Source organism: Castor canadensis, chromosome 4 (assembly GCF_047511655.1).
Source record: "Castor canadensis chromosome 4, mCasCan1.hap1v2, whole genome shotgun sequence".
In the NCBI taxonomy this organism is placed as follows: domain Eukaryota; kingdom Metazoa; phylum Chordata; class Mammalia; order Rodentia; family Castoridae; genus Castor; species Castor canadensis.
In genome coordinates this window covers 50,147,302-50,168,288 of record NC_133389.1, presented here as the reverse complement: position 1 = coordinate 50,168,288, position 20,987 = coordinate 50,147,302, and the positions used below count along the sequence as shown (strand labels likewise).

Here is a 20,987-nt window from a genome sequence, read left to right as displayed (position 1 = left end):
TGCAGTTTAAAGCCTGCCCAGACCCCATCTCCAAAATAACCAGAGCAAAGTGGATTGGAGGTGTGGCTTAAGCAGTAGAGGGGTTACTTTGTAAGTGCAAAGCCCTGAGTTCAAACCCCAGTCCCATCCCCCCAAAAAATTACATCTTCAAACAATGAGTTAGCATAAAACCTCAAGATACTGTGAAGAAACTGTTGGTTAAAACAGTAAAGTAACACAGACCACTGCCAAGAAACTTTGAGTGTACTGGGAAGACAGAAGTAAAGAATGTACCGGGAGGAAAATGGGAACTCAGTGGCGGGTATTGAATGAAGAGGGTGAAGGAAGCCTTCCATGGGAAGCTGTGCCCCTACTTCTTTGCTGGCAGAAGGAGCATGGCAGCCCATTTGACACAGCCCGTTACTTTCTTCATGTGAAACTAACTCATGTTTGAGCTTCCAGGACTCCACACCTTTGATTTTCCTCTTATTAATGGAGATTTTTTTTCCACCATCTTTTATTTCTGGGTCCTTTCTCAACAAGCCAACCTTTGATATTAGAGTACCTGGGAGTCTTGCCTCTTCTGTCCCCACTTATCCTTCCTTTGCCCTTGATCTTATTAAGCCCAGTGACTTTAATAATGCCATGTGTATGCTGGAAAATACACAGTCATGTTTCATTTTATTCCCCTTCTCTTTATTGTACTTCACAGAAACTGTGTTTCGTTCATATGTTTTAGATTGTTGAGCTCTGCATCCTGCAATTTATCACTGCCATTTCTCCCCACAGTATTTTTTACTTTATGTTTCTGTGTCACATTTTGGTAATTCTCACAATATTGCAGACTTTTTCATTATTATTGTATATCTTATGGCCATCTGTCGTCGGTAACCTGTTTTGGGACTCCATAAGCCAGGCCACATAACATAATGAACTTAATAAATGCTGTCTGCATTCTGACTACTCCACAACTCTCTCTCTCTCCTCAGGCTTCTGTATTCACTGAGACACAACAATATTGAAATTAGGCTGATAAATAACCCTACCATACCCTGTAAGTGTTAAGTGAAAAGAAGAGTAGAGTAGTACAGCTGGCAGAGTGGCTCAAAAGGTAGAGTACCTGCCTAGCAAGTTGAAGCCTTGAGTTCAAACCCCAGTACTGCCCCCCCACCCAAAAAATGTGAGTCATTCTTCACTGACTTTGCTACTTTTTCAATCTAAGACCCATAGATCTTACCTTCAAAATATATTCAGAAGGCTTAGAAGTTCAGGTAATCCTTTGCCCAAAATGTACTTTCTATACAAAGAGTTGTCATAAGTGTTCATAGCACCATTAATAAAAACAGTGTAAATTTGGAAATAACCCAAATACTTAACACAGATAAATGGATAATGTACATTTATACAAAGAACTAGTCAGCAAAAACTGCAAGAAAATTAATCTCAAAAACATTTGGTTGCATGAATGAATTCAGACACAAGAGTATATACAGCTGATACCATTTGTATAAAAATCTAGATAAGGGAAAATAAATGAATGGTGACAGTAAATATATCAATGGCTGACTGCAGATGGGAGTGGGTTAGGGCAGGTGAGAATGTTGATTACATAGAAGCAAAAGGGACTTGTAGAGATGTTGAACACATTCCCTGTATTTTTTATTGTGGTCATAGTTACATGGGTGTACACAAATGTCAAAATTAATCATACAGTATTTAATTTAAATGTTGGTTAAAGTTCTTCCTAAGGAATTCTTGAATTCCTACTTGAATTCTTTAGGAATTCAATGATGGGATTCTTGATGGGATTCCAGTGAGCCTCTAGATTAATTTGAGTCACCCAGTCTACGAATCTAGTATATTTCCCTTAGATCTTCTTTAGGTGCTCCTAATAATATTTTAGGGCTTACTGTTGTATTAGTCAGCTTTCCATTACTGTGACAAAATGTCTGAATCAACTTGTATGGAGAAAACGTTTGTTTTGACTCACAGTTTTGGAGGTTCCAGCCCATAGTCAGTTGGCCCTATTGCTTTTAGTCTTAAGTCACGGCAGTACATCACAGTAAGAGCATAGCAGAAGCTGCTCAACTCATGGCAGCCAGGAAGCAGAGAAAGACATGAAGGTGCAGGGCTGAAATATCCCCTTCTAGACTATGTCCCCAGTGACCTAACTTCTTTCCACTAGGTCCCACCTCTTTTTTTTTTACAGAATTAAATATCCCATTTATTCATTTAGAAACCGTAGAAACCCAAGCTGGTCATTCCCCCTCACCAGCAGGTCTTGTGTGGAAAAGGAAAACACATCAATATACAGATTGCAGCAACAGCAGAAACTTCATGAAACTCAAGCAGAGGCCCAGTGCCCTTGGAGCTGAATGACAGGGTCACCATCGTCACGACTACCATTAATACCTTCTCAGTGTGGCTCTGCCGGTTCTTGTCACTCGACAGACACCATGCCTTCAGGTAAAGGTTCCCTTATCTTCCAATAGTGCCAGGGCTAGAGACCAAGCCACCATGTGGCCTTTGAGGGAAACTTATGGAAACCATATCATCCTATATAGGTAGACAAGTATTTTTTGGATATATATTATCATACCCGATATTTTATTAATTTCATTTTGTTTGTTTCTAATTTATAGATGCACAGTTGATTTTTTAAAATATCAATCTTGTGCCTCCTGACCTTCCTAAATTCACTTACCAGTTCTAGTAATTCACATTTTATTTTAAGCTCTTCATTATGAATATAATTAGGGCATCTGAAAGTAATATACTTTCACCAGATGTGGTTATTCATGCGTGCAGTCAGTACTTGGGAGGCTGAGGCAGGAGGACACAAATTCAAGGACAGCCTGAGCTACATATTGAGAACTTGTCACAAAATAAACAAGAGCAAACAAAAAATACAATTCGTTTTCTTCTTTTCTAGTCAATAGAATTTTTTTTGTCTTGACTTACGGTATTTGAAAGGACTGCCAGTATGAAGATAAATAGAAGTGATGACAACAGGCATCTCATCTTTCTTGGTAAACATAATGAAAAAGTTCCCACATTTTCCATCAAGTATGATGATTTCTTACAATTTCTTGGAGAGTCCTTGGCAGATGAAGAAAATTCATTCTATCTTTAGATTATTAAGTTTCAATGAAATTATTACAAGATGGTAAGCTTTATTAAATGCTCTTCTCCAGTTTATGACGTAAATTTTTTCCTTTATTCCCTGAGTCAGCAGACTTTTCCTATAAAGAACCAGAAACTAAGTATTATAGGCTTCGCAGCCCCTATAGGCTCTGTTGCAATTATGCAACTTTGCCATTTTTGCAGAAAAGCAGTGATAGATAATACAAAAAAGAACAGGCATGGCCTGTGTTCCAATAAAACATTATATACAAGAACAGGTAAAGCAGTGTGCCAGATTTATTTATTCTTTGGTGAATATTTGGAAAAATCTAGCCTCACAAAGAGATATATTAGAAAAGAAAATATTTAAATAGTCTTAGATGTAGAACAAGTCTATTTTTAGTTCACCCTTACTTCTAGGCTGTAGGCTTTTTTTACCGTAGTTGACAGGTTTCAATTTTACTTTTGGGTATATCAAAGGTCTGTTTACGTTTTTGTCTGTCAGAGGTCTACTTTAATTTCTCAGGTAGTGGGAAGAAGAAAATACCTTGAAGGAAAATGCTAACCTTATCCCTTTGAGTTTTCCTTCTCTTCTGAATCACAGTACCAAAAATCCCAATTTCTTGTTAGTTATTTTGCCCAGTATTTACAGTTGTTCTTAGTAGAAGATCTGGCCCAAGTCATTAAGACCACCATTGTTGACAACTTTGTGGCATTAAACTCTTTTGTTGTGTTTTTCTGTTAAGGATACAGTATGCTTGTTATAAAAAATTAAAACACTGATGTACATATGTATATGTACAGGTAGTTTAAAATGGTAACTTTTCTCTCCTTGTCTTCCTAAACTCATTCAAATATTGCAAATAAAATCTCTTTTGTCAATTTTGCATATTCCCTTTCATTGTTTTCACTATACATTTAGAAATATACACTGTGGCAGGAAGGCAGGGAGGGGGAAGAGACATTAATGAGTGCTGCAGTAAAACAAAGGAAAACCAGAGCTGGGGAATGTTACCTGGAGACCAGAGGAGGGTCACCTTGCCCCAGAAGTTAAAACAACCAATGAAATAACATGTGATTATATATGGGACAAGCTGTACCCCCTATTTCTGTAACCTGCTCTAAATGGTATATAAGGAAAGCCCCCTTTGTTGTTGGTGCTCAGCCTTTGGACATGAGTCTGCTGAATCGCTGCCTGTTTGCTTAATAAATTTGCTTCCTGAAAGCTTTGGTGCCCTGTCTGTCTGAGCCCTCCTGCAACAACACTTCTAGCTAGATGTGGTAACACACACCTGTCATCCTAGCATTCAGGAGGGTGAGGCAGGAGTAAAATGAATTCAAGGCTAGTATGGCTTCATAGTTCAAGGCCAGCCTGAGTTACAAAGAGAGACTCTGACTCAAAAAATTCTTTTTTTTTTTGGTACTGGGGTTTGAACCCAGTGCCTACACCAGACCTTTTCTGTGAAGGAGATACGGTCTTGTTTTAAATTGAGATCTTCCTGATCTCTGCCTCCTGAGTAGCTAAGATTACAGATGTGAGTCACCAGTGCCTGGCTCAAGAAATTCTTTAAAAAGTCACAAAAATTTACATGCTGTATAATTCAATTGACATAAATTTTTTAAATGATAAAATTACTGAGAGAATAGTGGTTGAGGTGGAGAAAATGGAATGTTTTCTAAGTGGACAGCACAAGGGGTCAGTAGTCATGGAAGAGTTTTGTATCTTTACTGGCAGTTCTGGCTTTGTTACTGTCCTATACATGTCAGATATTACCATTGGAGCACTCTAGGTGACGGGTACAGGGGATCTCTCTACACTGCTTTTGTAACTTCCTGTGAATCTATAATTATTACAGTTTAAAAGCAGAAACTGATTATTAGACAGGAATAATGACGCACCAGGTTAGAAGGGTAGGGAGGAACGCATCCACTCTCAGGCACTGTTGGGGTCACAGCTGCGCAGGCAGAACGGGCACTTCCGGGAGAGCCGGGGCAGCGCGGGGACTTCTGGGAGACAGCTGAAGGGGCCTGCACCGCTGCTTCCGGGCGTTCGCACGAGGTGGCGCAAGTGAACCGGTGGGTCACGTCTCAGGCTGCTTCTGAGGCCTGGAGGGAATCCTTGTGGTCCTTGCTATGGCCTCTCGATATGACAGGGCAATCACTGTCTTCTCTCCAGACGGACACCTTTTCCAAGTGGAGTATGCGCAGGAGGCTGTGAAGAAAGGCTCCACTGCGGTGAGCCAGGGCCCGCATGGTTCCCGGCAATAAGGCCTCCTTACCGGTCTGCCCCAGCCATGTTCGGCCATGGGGGCCAAGACAGCGAGGCCCCCAATGTGACATGACTCCGTCCTTTCGATGAAGGAGGTGTTCCTTCTGAGATTAGGGCCAGTGCAGCAGAGTAAAACTTGTCAGATTTCACTGTGTAGCTGCCTTTGGCGAGAGCTATAGACACAAACTAGTGTGTGTGTGTGGGGGGGGGAGGTAGGTAACCTTGACCTTAGTGTGTGACAATAAAGAAAACAAGACTAGCACAGCCTACCTGAATGCTAATGCTCACCTCCTCAGGAATTCACACAACCATCCATGGGAAGGTGTTCAGTTCCTGCATGTTGGAAGCCATTGTTTAATAAGAATTAGGATAAGCTGGGTGCCAATGGCTCACACCTGCCTAACTACTCAGGAGGCAGAGATCAGGAGGATCGCTGTTTGAGGCCATCCTGGGCAAGTAGTGAGACCTTATCTTGGAAAAAACTCATCACAAAAAAGGCTGGTGAAGTGGCTCAAGGTATAGGCCTTGAGTTCAGACTCCAGTACTACAGAAAAAAAAATTGGGATAAAAGTTAAATATTGGCCAGTCCTGTCCCCCAAATAGGGACAAATTAATACAGTATTAATTCGTTGTTAACAAGGAAATGATTAATAATGGTAATCCAAATACACTTGTTAAAAATATCCACTCCAGTATTTGGCAACCTTTAAAGGCTCAAAACTGCAAGACTGTCTACTCTTGCCACTTTTGTTTATTTTTAAGTAATACTGGAAGTTTTATGAGTGATTGTACTGTATTTCACACTTATGAATCCATATCAGTGAAAAACTTTATTTTTATTTTGGTGGGACTGGGTTTTGTACTCAGGGCTTCACTGTCACCAAGTGGGCTCTCTACTGCTTGAGCCACACTGCAGTCCATTTTGCTCTGGTTATTTTGGAGATGGAGCCACTCAAACTTTGCTCAGCCATACTCAAAACTGTGATCCTCTGAATCTCAACCTGTCAAGCGAGTAGTTGTTAAGTACTGGTGTGAATCACTTGTTCTGGCCTGAAAAACTTGTAAATACTCAAGGTAGATGTAATACTGAGTATATTGTAATACTGCTGCCAATTTCAACTACATTTTCAATAGTCTTAGTGATTTAAAAAAAAAAAAGGACTGTGGGGCTCTGGTGGCTCACTCCTCTAATCCTGGCTACTCAGGTGGCAGAGATCAGGGGGCTAGTGGTTCAAAGTCAACTTGGATGAACAATTTGAGAAGCCATATATTGAAAAACCCAACACAAGGAAAGGGCTGGCAGAGTTGCTCAAGTACTAAGAGCACCTTGCATGCCTTGCAAGCATGAGGGCCAGAGTTCAAACCCCAGACCCAAGAGTGACCAAGATCTTTTACCCTCATAAAGGAGGATCTTATTTCTTTTTAAATGTCCTAAACTTAATGAGCGTGTTTGTTGTGTATTTTAGAAACTAGACAGTAGAGCATCTTTAAGTTTACAAGTGTCCTGTTTTCCATATCAACTTGATAATGGGAAGGAAATAATTCACTTTCATTATGAATTTGTTAAATGTAAAGTAGCAAAAAGTACTTAAAAAAAGCATCACTTTTAAGTATTCTACTTCATTGACCCCACTCCTTAAGCTCTTGTTATATAAGTAATTTTTTTTAGAATTGTAAATTTAAGAAAAGTCTGATGTAGCTTAAACCAAAAGGGTACCATTTTGGTAAAAACAAAAAGTCATATAATCCCCAGCATGGTACATAACATCTGGTTAGAAAATAATGCCCAAGATTTAGAGCCTAAAATAAAGGGAGTGATGGGAGAAGGCTTGGGTGTAATTTGAAATCACATTGGCTCATTGAAAATGTTTGGAAAATGCTACAGAACTGATTGATAATTCCTTTGTAATGAGCTGTAAAGGGCTAAGGACATAAAAATACCTGTAGTGGGCATTTGAAAAGATACCTTGAAAGGATGAGACTTGAATTTCAGGATTCTGAAATTATCCTTTGCACTTTGTATGGAATTATTTATTGTGTTTCCTTCAGAGAGCCCTGATTTTTTATGTTGTACTTGTTTATAAAAATAAGCAGTGGGATCTTGGGGATATACCCAAAAGACTGTGACACAGGTTACTCTAGAGGCACCTGCACACCCATGTTTATTGCAGCACTATTCACAATAGCTAAGTTATGGAAACAGCCAAGATGCCCCACTATTGACGAATGGATCAAGAAAATGTGGTATCTATACACAATGGAATTTTATGCAGCCATGAAGAAGAATGAAATGTTATCATTCGCTGGTAAATGGATGGAATTGGAGAACATCATTCTGAGTGAAGTTAGCCTGGCCCAAAAGACCAAAAATCATATGTTCTCCCTCATATGAGGACATTAGACCAAGGGCAAACACAACAAGGGAACTGGACTTTGAGCACATGATAAAAGCGAGAGCACACAAGGGAGGTGTGAGGATAGGTAAGACACCTAAAAAATTAGCTAGCATTTGTTGCCCTCAATGCAGAGAAACTAAAGCAGATACCTTAAAAGCAACTGAGGCCAATAGGAGAAGGGGACCAGGAACTAGAGAAAAGGTTAGATCAAGAAGAATTAACCTAGAAGGTAACACACATGCACAGGAAATTAATGTGAGTCAACTCCCTGTATAGCTATCCTTATCTCAACTAGCAAAAACCCTTGTTCCTTCCTATTATTGCTTATACTCTCTCTTCAACAAAATTAGAGATAAGGGCAAAATAGTTTCTGCCGGGTATCGAGGGGGTGGAGGGGAGAGGGAGGGGGTGGGGGCAGGGGGGAGAAATGACCCAAGCATTGTATGCACATATGAATAATAAAACAATAAAAAAAATAGGCAGTGGGAAAAATGGCCCAAACAATGTATACACATATGAATAAATGAATAAAAAAATAGGTAGTAAAATATTATGTGTATAAACAACAGTTGATATGACGAGTTAACCAATTCACCAGTTTTGACCAGTATGTACATACCATATTATTTAGTAATATAAAAAAGTTATGTGGGCCATAGTTAGAAGGCTTGGGTTCTGTTTCCTTCTTTATTATCTGACAGCGCAAAGTGGGGCCAGACGGCTGTTTTCTTTTTGCTTTACCTTCCTTTTCTATAAATGCAAAATAATGTTTGGATGACATTTTGAGAAAGCACTACTCTTCTTAGGGGAAAGAGTGAATCACAATTTTTGCATGAAAAAGTAAAAATATTACCTTCCGTCATTATCCTTTCTCTGATCCCAGACTTTTCTTGCCTCCATACTTCCTGCTTTATCAAGTCTCAGCTCTATGGTGTGGCCATCAAAGTCTTCCATAATATTCACCCAGCTCTTTAACTAAGGGTCAGCTTCTTGTTTTCACTAATGTATACTTCCACCCTTGTAGGGTTATAGGGAAACACCTTTCTCTCACTGCTCTACAGTTTACTTATTCTGTAATGCTGCTTTGCTTATTTATTTGTGTGTTTTTGTGGTGTTGGGGATTAAATCCAAAGCCTGGGGCATGCTAGGAACACACTCTACCACTAAGCTACACCCCAGCCCTAACTTATCCTTTAAGAACCTCCACACATTTCTCCTCTGCTGTGAAACCTTTTCTGATCCACTCCAGTCATCATGGATCTTTTTCTGACTTTATTGTCTATTCTGCAGAGTATTTACTACTTGGCATCATAGTCTCTTTAATTTCAGACCTATTTAATAATGTCATACCAACTGGATAAGAAGATTATGGAGGATCTAAATGGCATAATTTCTGTTTTGTATTTCTTGGGTTTTTTTTTGTTTTGTTTTTTTGGTGGTATGGTGGTATGGCCTTGCTAGACGGTGTTCTACCACTTGAGCCACTGCATCAGCTCCTGTTTTGTATTTCTACCATATAATATATGTGGGGAGTGGATTATGAGAAGCCTATGAGAATTTGACATAACCACACCTGTGCCCAATAATTGGCAGGCTGAATTTGGCGTGGCCCCAGCTACAGAGGAGTACAGGATGCAGTACAGCTGCTTTTCCTAAGTTGTTTATGTTCAGAGAAGTAGGAACACAGGTTTCTCTTGTTAACAAGGTCTTGTAACAAGTCATGCCCCTCCCCTAGAACTGTTGCTCCACCTCCTTGTTTACCACTGGATATAAAAGACTTACTGAAGGAGGACACAAGGCTTTTTGATGGGGGATTCTGATTGGCTTCTGCTGAGGCTGTTACTGGCTGCTGTGTGTCTCCACCAGAGCAGCTTTCTGCACTGAGAACTTTATACATGGGCTTTAGAAATGCTAAGGAGAACATGGGACAGTGGGAGTCTGAGCACCGAGGCGTTAAGAAAGCTAAAGAGAAAACATGAAACAGAGCAAGTCTAAGGAAAGAAATTTTAAAGAATAGAAAAGAAGCAAGGTTTTAAAGAAAGACTTTAGAAGCAAGGTTTTAAAGAATTGTGAAGGAGTAAGGCCTTAAAGAAAAGATAGAGAAAAGAAGCAGAGCAAAGAGAAGTAAAAAAGCAATGAAGCTGTTGTGTGTCTCCACCCTAGTGCCCAGTACACCTGGCCCCAGCTTTATGCACGTTTGTCTATCGTTTGTCCTTTCTGCATCTCCTGTTGCCCCCAGCTTATCCCAGTTAGATTCAGTAGTAACAGGAGCAGGAGGTGTTAGGAAGGAAGTAACTATCATTTTGGTAGTTTTTTTGTTGTTGCTTGTTTGTTTTTTGGAGACAGGGTCTTGCTATATAGTCCTGGCTGGCCTTGAACTCTTGATCCTCCTACCTCAGCCTCCAGAGTGCTGGAATTGCAGACTCATGCTACCATGCCTAGCTTAAGTAGTATTTTGTACCAGTCATTTTTCTGTACATTATCTAGTATTAAGGAAAGTATTTAATTCCTTACCCCCCCCCCCTCCATTTTGAGAAAAGATCTCCCTGTGTAACCCAGGCTGGCCTTAACTCACCCATTTTCTTACTCCAACTTCCCAAGTGCTGGTACTGTAGGTGTGAACCACCATCTCTGGCCTGAATCCCTGTTTTACATATGTGGAAACTATTATACATAAGCTTTCACACCTTGCTGAAGGTACCCAGGTAGAAAGTGCTGGAGCCCACATTCATACTTAAATTTTTTTAGTTCTAAAGCCTCTACTGTATGCATTATACCATGCAATTTGCATTTATATATTAATCCACTGTGATGAGTGTTGAAACAGATACGTCAGTTAAGTCAATTAACTTCTCTAAGCTTTAGGTTTTCTTTGTAATAAAACAGGCATCAAGATAGTATCTACTTCACAGGATTGATGTGATGAAAATGGGTGCTGGGCCCTAGCATTTCACCATGAACAAGGTGAAATACTATCTTGTCCTCAGAGAGCTTACTGTATAGCAGGATAGATGACTAAGAACATAGACTTTAGCAGCCATGGTAGCTAAACCTATAATCCCAGCACTTGGGAGTCTGAGGCAGGAGAATTTGTAATTTGAGGCCAGATTGGGCTACATAGTGAGATGCTGCCTCAAAAAAAAAGAAAAAAAAAAAAAAGGAAGCATTCTTACAAGGCCCAAATTAGTATAAAAATGGAGATGATATGCAGCATTATGGGAATTCTAAGTATAAAGGAACCCCCCTGAGAAAATAATATTTCAGTAGCTACCTGTAAGCTGAAAGGTAGCTAAGTCAAAAAGAGAAAGTGTAATTGTATTTTAGACAAAGGAAACAGCATGAGGGATGACCAGTGGCAAAAGACATCCGTGTTCTGTGAGCTAGAAAGTATTCAGGAACACTGAAGCCATGGAAAAATAAGAAAGGGATGATGCTAGAAACAGCTTACAATGTCTTACCAGTTTGTGCTAGGGATCAAACCCAGAACCCTGTGTATGCTAGGCAAGTACTCAATGTCTGAACTATATCCTGAGCCTTTGAGTATCTTTAATTGACATTTTTATTGAGGTCATTATAAATTCACATGCAGTTGTAAGGAATAATGCATAGTGATTCCTTGTATGCTTTGCCCATTTCTGCCAGTGGTAACTTTTGTAGTACAATGTCAGAACCAGAATGTTGACGTTAGTATACCACTATTCAGATATCTCCAGTTTTACTTGTGCTAATTTGTATATAACATTCTATCAAATTTCATGGCTTGTGTACATATGTGCATCCACGTTCATGATACTGAACAGCTCCAACTCCCCGAGATTCCTCATGTCACCCTCACGTAACCCCACATACCCTTCTAGCTATCTGTCATCTGGCTGCAGTCATCTGTCCTCACAGTTCTGGATGTTCAATGGCATGACACTAGCATCAGCTTGACCTTGTGAAGGCAGCATGACCCATGATAACACAATGACAGGAGCACATGAGAAAGGGCCAGACAGGACTCCAGAGCAAGGGGAGAGCTCTGGTAGGCTTTTTTTTTTCTTATGAAAACTGGCTCATAAACCATCTTAAGAGAACTCAGGCTTAATAAGAGCAATGTTAATCCCTTCTGAGGGCAGCACCTCAATCACCTATGGGCCTCTCATTAGACTCTACCTCTTTTTAAAGCTCTCATCCTCTCAACACTTCTACCCTAAAGACGAAGGCTCTAGCACATGAAACCTTGAGCAGATATGCTCAAGCCATACCCAGTCATAAGAGAAGATGAGAACATTAGGTTTTTCTCTTGGCAGTATATGGCCCCAGTCCTAGATCATTTAGGCTGATGTAACTAGATATCTTAGGTAGGTAGGATATAGACAACATAAACTTATTTCTTGCAGTACTAGAGAAATAGTACTGTGATCAAGGCTAACTTGGTCTGGTGAGGCCCTATTTCCTAGTTCACAGATGGTGCCCACTTGCTGTGCCTTCACATGGTGGAAGAGGCACAGGAGCTTGGTTGGGCCCCTTATAAGGACACTAATCCAATTCTAATTACTTTGCAAAGGCCCTACCTCAGAATGCCATCACTGTGGGGTGTTAGATTTCCATGTATGGTGTAAACATTCAGATCACAGCAGCCCCCAGTTCTTGTCCCTCCAAGTGGTATGATACATGGGAGTATATTTGCAGAATCTTATCTTTTCTTTCTTTCTTTTTCTTTTTCTTTTTTTGTTTTATTGGTACTGGAGATCAAAGGTCTTGTGTATGCTAGGCAAGTGTCCTCCCACTGAGCTACATTCTCATCCCCTTAATTTCCGTTACTACCACCATTACCAGTGCGGGTACTGCCAATCTAAGGAGTTCATGTGAATTACCAACATCTTTTGTCATTTTGGTCAACATTGCATATTTAGGAAGCACTTTTTCGGGTGTAGCATATAAGATTAGAACACCAGTGTAGGTTCATCATTGGTAGTATTTTCTTTGCAGTTTACCTGTTTGTCTTCTTTCCTTTGAGTTTGGGAAATGGGCTTTCAGTACTTAACCAGCTTTTTATTATTATTATTATTATTATTGTTTTATTATTCATATATGCATGCAAGGCTTGGGTCATTTCTCCCCCCTGCCCCTACCCCCTCCCTTACCACCCACTCCTTCCCCTCCCAGCTGTTTTTCTTGAAGTTTGCTTTTTTCATTTTTATTGAATGTTTAAGGAAAAGCTCTTTCCTGTAATTGGTCTGTTAGAATAACTTGATTGTGAGTTTTAAGTTGAAAATTATTTTAATGATTTGACAGGTCGGAATTCGAGGCACCAATATTGTTGTCCTTGGGGTAGAAAAGAAATCTGTTGCCAAACTTCAAGATGAAAGAACTGTGAGGAAAATTTGTGCCCTTGATGACCATGTCTGCATGGCTTTTGCAGGTATGTGTGGACCTACGCTAATGGTGCATAGTATTTTTGTGTAGTAGGGCAACACAGTTCTCTCTGCTACTGCAGTTTTGATATGGTTATGCAACATGTGTAGTAATACTGTATTTCTTACTAAAAACAGTACCTTTAAAAGGAATTCACAAGTATGTAAACTGGGATTTCTAATAATGAGCTTTGATAATAACACAAAATTTTAAAAGATGTATGCCATATCACCTTATTTGTAATTTTAGGGAGCTAGTTTCTTTTGTAACTGGCTGTGTGTTTTAAGTTTTGTTTTTTTTTGCAGTCCTGAGAATCAAACCCAAGGCCTTGCCACATGCTAGGCAAGTGCTCTACCACTGAGATATATACCATCAGCTCTAAAAATTGTACTTTGAAATAATTCTAGTCACAGGACATTTCCAAAAAACACAGGAAAGTCCACGTTACCTTTACCTGTTTCCTTCAATGGTAGCATTTTCAAGATCAGTAAATATTTGTATAATCCACACGTCACCAGTTTTCTGTGCATTCATTTGCATGTGTATGTGTGTAGTTTTATTATACTGTCACGTGTAGATTCGTGTGGTTGCATCCTCAATAAAGATACTCAGCTCTTCCATTACTACAAGTCTACTTTGTGTTATTCTTTCTTCACTTCTCTAACATCTGGCAACCACTAATCTCATCTGCATTTCTATGATTTCGTCATTATAGAGTGTTAGATGATACGTAATCTTTCAGATGGTCTTCTCTCATTCAGCATGGTTCCCTTGCAGTTTACCCAGATCATTGCAGATATCACTGCACTGCTCTTTTATTGCTGAGTCGTGTTGCATTACATGAATGCACCACAGTTAACAGCTTCCCCAGGGAAGGGTATCTGGTGCACTTTCCAGTTTTTGTCTATTGTATGTAAAGTATGAACATTTGTGTACAGGTTTTTGTGGGAACATAGGGTTTCATTTCTCAGAGATAAATATCTCAGTGTGCATTAGCTATATTTTATAGTACTGCTTGCTTAGTTTTATAAAACACTGCCAAATTGTATTCCAAAGCCTCTATATTACTTTACAGTCCCACTGTCATTGTGTGAGTATTCATTTTCTCTGCATTCTCAGTAGCAGTTCATGTGGTTACAGTTTTGTATTTTAGACATTCTTATAAGAATGCACTGATACCTAATTGTGGGTTCAATTTGTATTTTCCTTATGACTAGTGGTGTTGATATTTTTTATGTGCTTATATGCCTCTGTACAGTGTCTCATCATTTTGCTCATTTTCTAATTGTGTTCTTAAAACTGGAATGTTATACTAAAAACTTTACTTGCCAAAAAAATAGCCTTTACCTCACTGCCTCATGGGATCATCTGGCTACAAACAGGTCTCAGCAGAAAAGATTGAAATCATACAGTATATCTTTTCTGATCAAAATGAATGAAACTAGAAATCAATAACAGGAAGAGAACTTAAGAATCCACAATATATGGAAATTAAATAATATATTCCTAAACTACCTGTGAGTCCTAAACTAACCCATAAACATGGGAAATTAACAGATGTCTTGAGAGAAATAAAAATGAACATATAAAGTATCAAAATTTACAGGATATAAAATAGTGCTAAGAGGGAATTTTATAGTTGTGAACACTTAACATTAAAAAAGAAACTGTAAGGTACTGCTGAATAAAAACCATGCCACGTGTGGAAAAGAAAGATTTATTTGGATCCAGACTGCAGGGCTGCCCCTTCCCCTCCCCCCCACAGAGATCAGGGAGCAGTGGCTTGGCTGAAATGAGTAGTGTGCTTTATAGGAGGGCCCAAGCCATAGGGAAGGGATAGAATTTCTGGTCTGATTATTTGTGACCACCAGATGAAACAGGTCGACATGCCTGGATAGTTGAGTAACTAGAAGTTCTTGAGTTGTTTTGCAAGCCAAGAAACAAACAATCAGAGAAAAGGCAGGGGAGTTGGGCAATCAGTCATAAATCAGGGGGTCTGGTTTCAGTGCTAGGCTTCGGACCTTCCACCTGCCCCAAGAATGCCAGGGACCTAACATTCCAGCCTTTTGTTGGTATTATGGGCACTGATCAATGTAGCTGCTTCATGCTGAGTGGGGTCATCGTTAAGGGGGGTTCGGCTGGAATTTGGAAATTTGTGGCGTTCCCAGGAGTGGAGGCTGATGGTTTTTCCCAGGCTTCATTTGTAGACAAGGCCAGTTGTTGGAAGAAGGTTGTAGTAGCATCTGGTGGGAAGTCTGTCTGCTGAGTTCCCTGAATGATCCTGAAGGTATCTAGGATTAAAGAGTATTTTCCTGGTTTAAGGGTTTGTATTTCCATAGCATCATTACATGTGCAGCTGTTTTTCTTTCTATGGTAGCCTCTATAATGGACCTAATAGATCGTATAACCAAGGGAAGGAAGCAGGGAAGTATTTATGCATGCTCCCAGAATTAGGCCCACTGCCCCTACCAGTGTTTTAAATCCACCTATGGCAGAAAACCATCCTCCAAACAAGCTTTTAGGATCCCAGCTTTTCCAAGTCTGGACGGGTACATGGGCAAGCTTTGTCGTTCCCTCAGTGATCTCCTCTATGGAACTCTCATGGGTAACAGGTGTTAACTTAAGGAGTAACAGAGTCCCGGGGTCAAAGCCTTGGCCATCTATCCTTACATGGCCAGGAGTTGTCTCCCTGGCACATATATTTTTCATTTGATGTATAGGTCCTTTCCCAACCCAGGCCCCCACAGCCACAGCCTGTACCTCCACATAGCTTGTCTATGGCTGCACATGTATCAGACACCTGCATGTGAGTAACAATGTTCCCAGCAAGGTGGCCACTCCTGAGTTCTAACCATTGTTCCACAGGGCGATAAGTGGGGTTGAAACAGGTAAATTGATTATCATGGGAGCACACTTGATAGATGGTGTGATTGTGAGTGCATGACCCAATAACAGAGCCTGCACAAGAATAGTAAGTGTGGAACAGTCAAGTCTTAGTAATAATACGTCCTGCCCAGCAATGTGCGTGCATGGGTCACAGGAGGAGGATTTCTGGGCTGCGAAGGGAAAGCAGATCGAGACCCAGATGAGGACTAAGAGCTTATGTAAGAGTGGAAGATAGAGTTTACAGGAGAGGAGTAGCCACATGGGGCCCAGTGGTACGCAGGAGTACTCATCCTTTGCTGTAGTGGAAGAGTCTGAAGTTGGTGGGCACTATTTTATCCTTGAGAGGTGCTGCCACTGGGGGGGTCCCTTTGAGCTTGACAGTGGTGGGCATTGTGAGGATGACCAGATGAGGGCTGGTCTACCCAGGTCCCAGTGGAGAGGGTCAAGGATCCTTGAGGAGAACAAGATCTCCTGGTTTAACAGAAATTGTTACAGGGACCTCTGAGGGGTGGGGCAGGATCTGGTCTGCCTGCTGTCTGAGAAGTTCCCAGAGGAGGTTAAGATAAGGCAGATAGTCAGCCAAAGGAGCAGAGTCTGTTGGAGGCAAGTTTCCTAAGAGAAATGGGTGGCTGTCCATTATTTAAAAGGGGCTCAAGAAGGAAGGGCTTCAGGGAGCCTGTCCCTTTAAGACTACACCTAGGTAGGTGACCTGAGGGAGACATAATTGTTGCCTTCTCCTTAGAGACTTTGTATCCCCGGAGGCCAGAAAGTTTTTTTTTTTTTTTAAAGGACTTAGATGAGGGGCTCTGTGGCTCTGCACTGAAGTAAGTCATATTGAAGAAGGGTGGCCTCTGGGTAGTGCCAATCTAATAAGTCTCTGGTTAGGGTCTGTTCAAAAGGATGAAGGCTGTCTTTAAACTTTTGTGACAAAGCTGTCCAGGTTAGTTGCTATGAAGGGTTTGTGGAATCTTTAAAGGCAAATAGGGGCTGACTATCAGAATGCAGGTTAAATGTAACATTTTTGGATAAAAGAGAGCTTTAGGTCATTATTTTACATAAACTGACACTTTTAACTTTGTAAATGTAATATATTTAGGTAAATATAGACACAGAACACAATTATAAGATGGTCATTTAAGACACATGAGCAAATATGTAAATGAACTCTGATTTAGTAGTACTTAAAGCTTGACAAGATCAGTAGAAATAATTTCTTTGATAAAATGTTTCCCTATAAGTTTTTTGTAGATGTTATTTAGAGCAGAACAATATTAAGATAACCTTGTTATTTTATAGACATAGAGAATTTGATTTTAGTTTGACATGACCTTAAAAATCTTTTAGGCAACTTTAAATTATAGTCAACTTTAACTTTATCATGCATTGAAGTTTATCTATCTATATCCTTTCCAGTAGTTTACTTCAGTATTTTACTTTGTAGCTTGTATTTTTAAATTAACTTTTATAAGAATTTTTAATTTGAATAAAACTGTCTTTCCTCTTTGGCTGGTGGAGGAGACCATCCACCCCACCACAGAGATCTGTGAAGGATAAAGTGTACCTGAGAAGTCTGGTAGCACCAAGTAGGTGATTGAGGCCCACCTGCTACTTGGATGGTGACCCTGTGTTCCTCTGAGGTGATCTTGAAGGGGGCCAAGGTCCCAGGGCCACATCAGTCTTCTGCTGCCAGGCCCAAGAGGTCCATGAGGCCTTCACTCTGTTGAGAGTGGTAGTGGGAGACTGACCTACCTAGCAGAAACAAAGAGGGGCATTCGTCCTCCAGTGTCCATTCTGGCTACATTGTGGACAGGGTCCTGGTGGCAGGTGAGGTGAAGGGCATTTTTGCCCAATGTCTTGTCTGGTTGCACTTGAAGCAGGCCCCTGGAGGTGTGCATTGTTGTCTGGCCTGTCTTGAAGTTGGAGGAGGTAGCCTCAGGGCAGCCGCCAAGAGCTGGGCCTTTCGCTGGTATTGGGCCTCTTCTCGGCTATTACATACCTTAAATGCCATTTTCACAAGATCTCCCTGGGGGGTTTGAGGGCCACCCTCTGCCTGTTTAAGTTGTTTTAGAATATTAGGGAAGGATTGGGAAATAAAATGAGAGTTGAGATTAATTATTCCATCCTTGGTAGATGGGTCTCATGCCAAGTCATATCATATGCTTGGGTTAGGTATTAAATTCTTTAATATAGGAAGTTGAGTCATTAGAAAAGTTTAGTCTCTTTTCAACTTGAGAGAGATCAGTCACAGAAAAACGGCACATGAACTCTGATAATGCTGTCAGCTCCTGCCACCTCCTGGAGTTAAGATAAATGAGAGTATAGCAGGTTAGGGTTTCTGTCAGGCATCCCAAAAAGTCGGCAGGGTTTTTAGTTGGATGCTGGATAATTTCTCTAAGTTTGTTAAAATTGACTGCCCTGTGGGAAGCAGTCTGTAGCCCCACAAGGAGGCAGGTGAGCATATAGATGGCCTGGGCGTGCTTGGGAGGAGGTATGGGAGTGGGTATAGGATGTAGGTGGGGAGGAGAAGGGAAAGGGTGTAGGAGGGGCTGAGGGAAAGGCTGGCAGTATTGGTTCCTGAGGAGCTGATGGCTCAGGGTCAACAGTGACTACTGTAGAAAGAGAATAAGGTGGCAGATGTTTGGGAGAGCCAGCAGGGGTGGAAGAAGGGGGGTCTGAGTCATGGAAGGATGGGATGGGAGAAGAGATTGAAGCAGAGGACTGGCAGGAGGAGTTGGGAGTAGGGTAGACAGGGCCTGTGAGGTCACAAGTAAGAGAAGAGTCTTCAGGAGAGGGTTCAGTGGGAGGAAGAGACACAGACTTTGAGGGGAGTTTGTTGCTGACAAGAAGGATTTGAGCAGCGTTACAAGATTGAGCAGGTAGGGTTGAGAGCAGAGAGAAAGAAAAGCTTGGACAAATGGAATTTTGGATTACTTGCCCATTGCGATGGTAGAAATTGTCAAGACCTAGAAGTGTGTGAAAATCAGTCGCTTAGGTTTTATATCATCTTGGAGACCAAGGGGGAGGGTGCAAAGATGGCATCCCAGTGGACGCTTCTAATGTAGAGTGGGAGGTCCCCATAATGTAGAAGAAAAGCAAGAGAGAGAGAGAGAGAGAGAGAGAGAGAGAGAGAGAAAGAGAGAGAGAGAGAGAGAGAGAGAGATGACTTGGTGAGTTTACCCTTCAGGCCAATATAGACCTAGGTTAAGATCTAGCCTACTTTATGTGACTCAGGCAAGGAGAACAGAATTGTCTGGTTGCCGTTTGGTCATAGTAAGCTGGAGGGGCTGTTGAGCTCTCACCTTGGGCAGAGGAAAGGAAAATAGAGAGGAAGAACAAGAGGGAGAGAGAGAGAGAGAGAGAGAGAGAGAGAGAGAGAGAGAGAAGGAGAGTGTCACCTGAATGGGTTCCCTGGCCTGGGTTGCCGTCTGACAGAGAATGCCCAACTGGTTAGCCAGGTGTCTTCATGCTAAGCGGTGGGCATTCCAAGCAGGGGTAGGAGGCATGCCTGATGCAGCACCTGCACCTTCCGAGACCAGAGAGAGAGAGAAAGAGAGAGAGAGAACAGGCAGCCCCGAGGAGGGTGACACCGAGTCTGAGGAGAGGAGTAGGTCAGGTGGAGAGCAGTGGAAGAGAGAGGCTAATGATGGATGGGAAAGCCGGCAAGGCAGTAAGGTCTGAAATCCACAGTCCGGAGGCACGTGGGGTCAATACAGCAGTCTGGGTTTGGGAGAGGGCAGGATACAAAGGCCAAGGGAGCAGCCCTGGGCCAGAGTGTCCTGTTAACCCCTCCTGGATTTCGGCACCAGATGTAAGGTACTGCTGAATAAAGACTATGCCACATGTGGAAAAGAAAGATTTATTAGGATCCAGACCATAGGGCTACCACCCTCCCCCCCCCCACCCCCCCCCCCGCCCCCAGATCAGGGAGCAGTGGCTTGGCTGAAATGAGTAGTGTGATTTATAGGAGGGTCTAAGCCATGGGGGAGGGAGAGTTTCTGGTTTGACTATCTGTGACCACCAGATGGAATAGGTCGACATGCCTGGCTAGTTGAGTAACTGGAAGTTTCCTGAGTTGTTTTGCAAGCTGAGAAACTACCAGAGAAAAAGCAAGGGAGTTGGGCAAGCAGTCATAAATCAGGGGGTCTGGTTTTGGTGCTAGTCTCGGGATCTTCCACATACCCCAAGAATGCCAAGGACCTAACAGAAACATCTCAATTCAACAATCTCACTTTAAATATTAAAATTAGAATTTAAAATTAAAATTAACATTTAAAATTAAATGTTAAAATTAGAATGACAGCTAATTTCAAAGCCAACAAAGGAATTAAAGATCAGAGCAGACATAAGTAAAAAAAGAATAGAAAGCTAATAAAATAAAAAAATAGAAAATTCCCTCCTTAGAAAGGTATATAAAATTGATAAACTCTTAGGTATGTTGGCTAAAAAAAAAAAAAAAAAGGAGAATGCTCAATAAAATGAAGAATGAAAGCTGGGCTTGGTGGTACATTCCTGTAATCCCAGAACCTGGGAGGATTACAAATTCAAGTCCATCCTGGACTACATGGTGGGTTCCATGCCAACCAGGGCTATTTTTTGAGCTCTGTCTCTAAGATGAAAAAGGAGACACTGCAGTTTTTACAGAAATACAAAGGATTTTAAAGCAGATGCTAAATTATCAAACAAGTAAATGTCCCTGCTCAGTCCCTGATCATATAATAAACAGTGTAGTACATATTTTAGTTATAGTTTTGTTATAAATACAACTTATGAGGAAAAGTTCGATAGGACTAAACTGTACATTACTAATTTTTTAACCCTACTGACAACTCTTATGATTCACAGATTCCTTTATATAGTATTAAGTGCACCCAAATCTTAGAATTGATTCAAGTAAAGTAGCTAAGTGACTTCCAAGTTAAACTCTTCAGTCTGAA

General features: G+C 41.0%; 1 protein-coding gene across 1 annotated transcript in view; it reads left to right on the top strand.

The window, feature by feature from the left end:
• LOC109674794 (proteasome subunit alpha type-7-like) overlaps positions 1–20,987 on the top strand; it is a 101,510-nt gene that overhangs the window by 33,873 nt on the left and 46,650 nt on the right. The window contains exon 4 of the mRNA XM_074070132.1: positions 13,048–13,174. Within this exon, the coding sequence (XP_073926233.1) occupies positions 13,048–13,174 (127 nt within the window). The remainder of the gene's footprint in view (positions 1–13,047; positions 13,175–20,987) is intronic.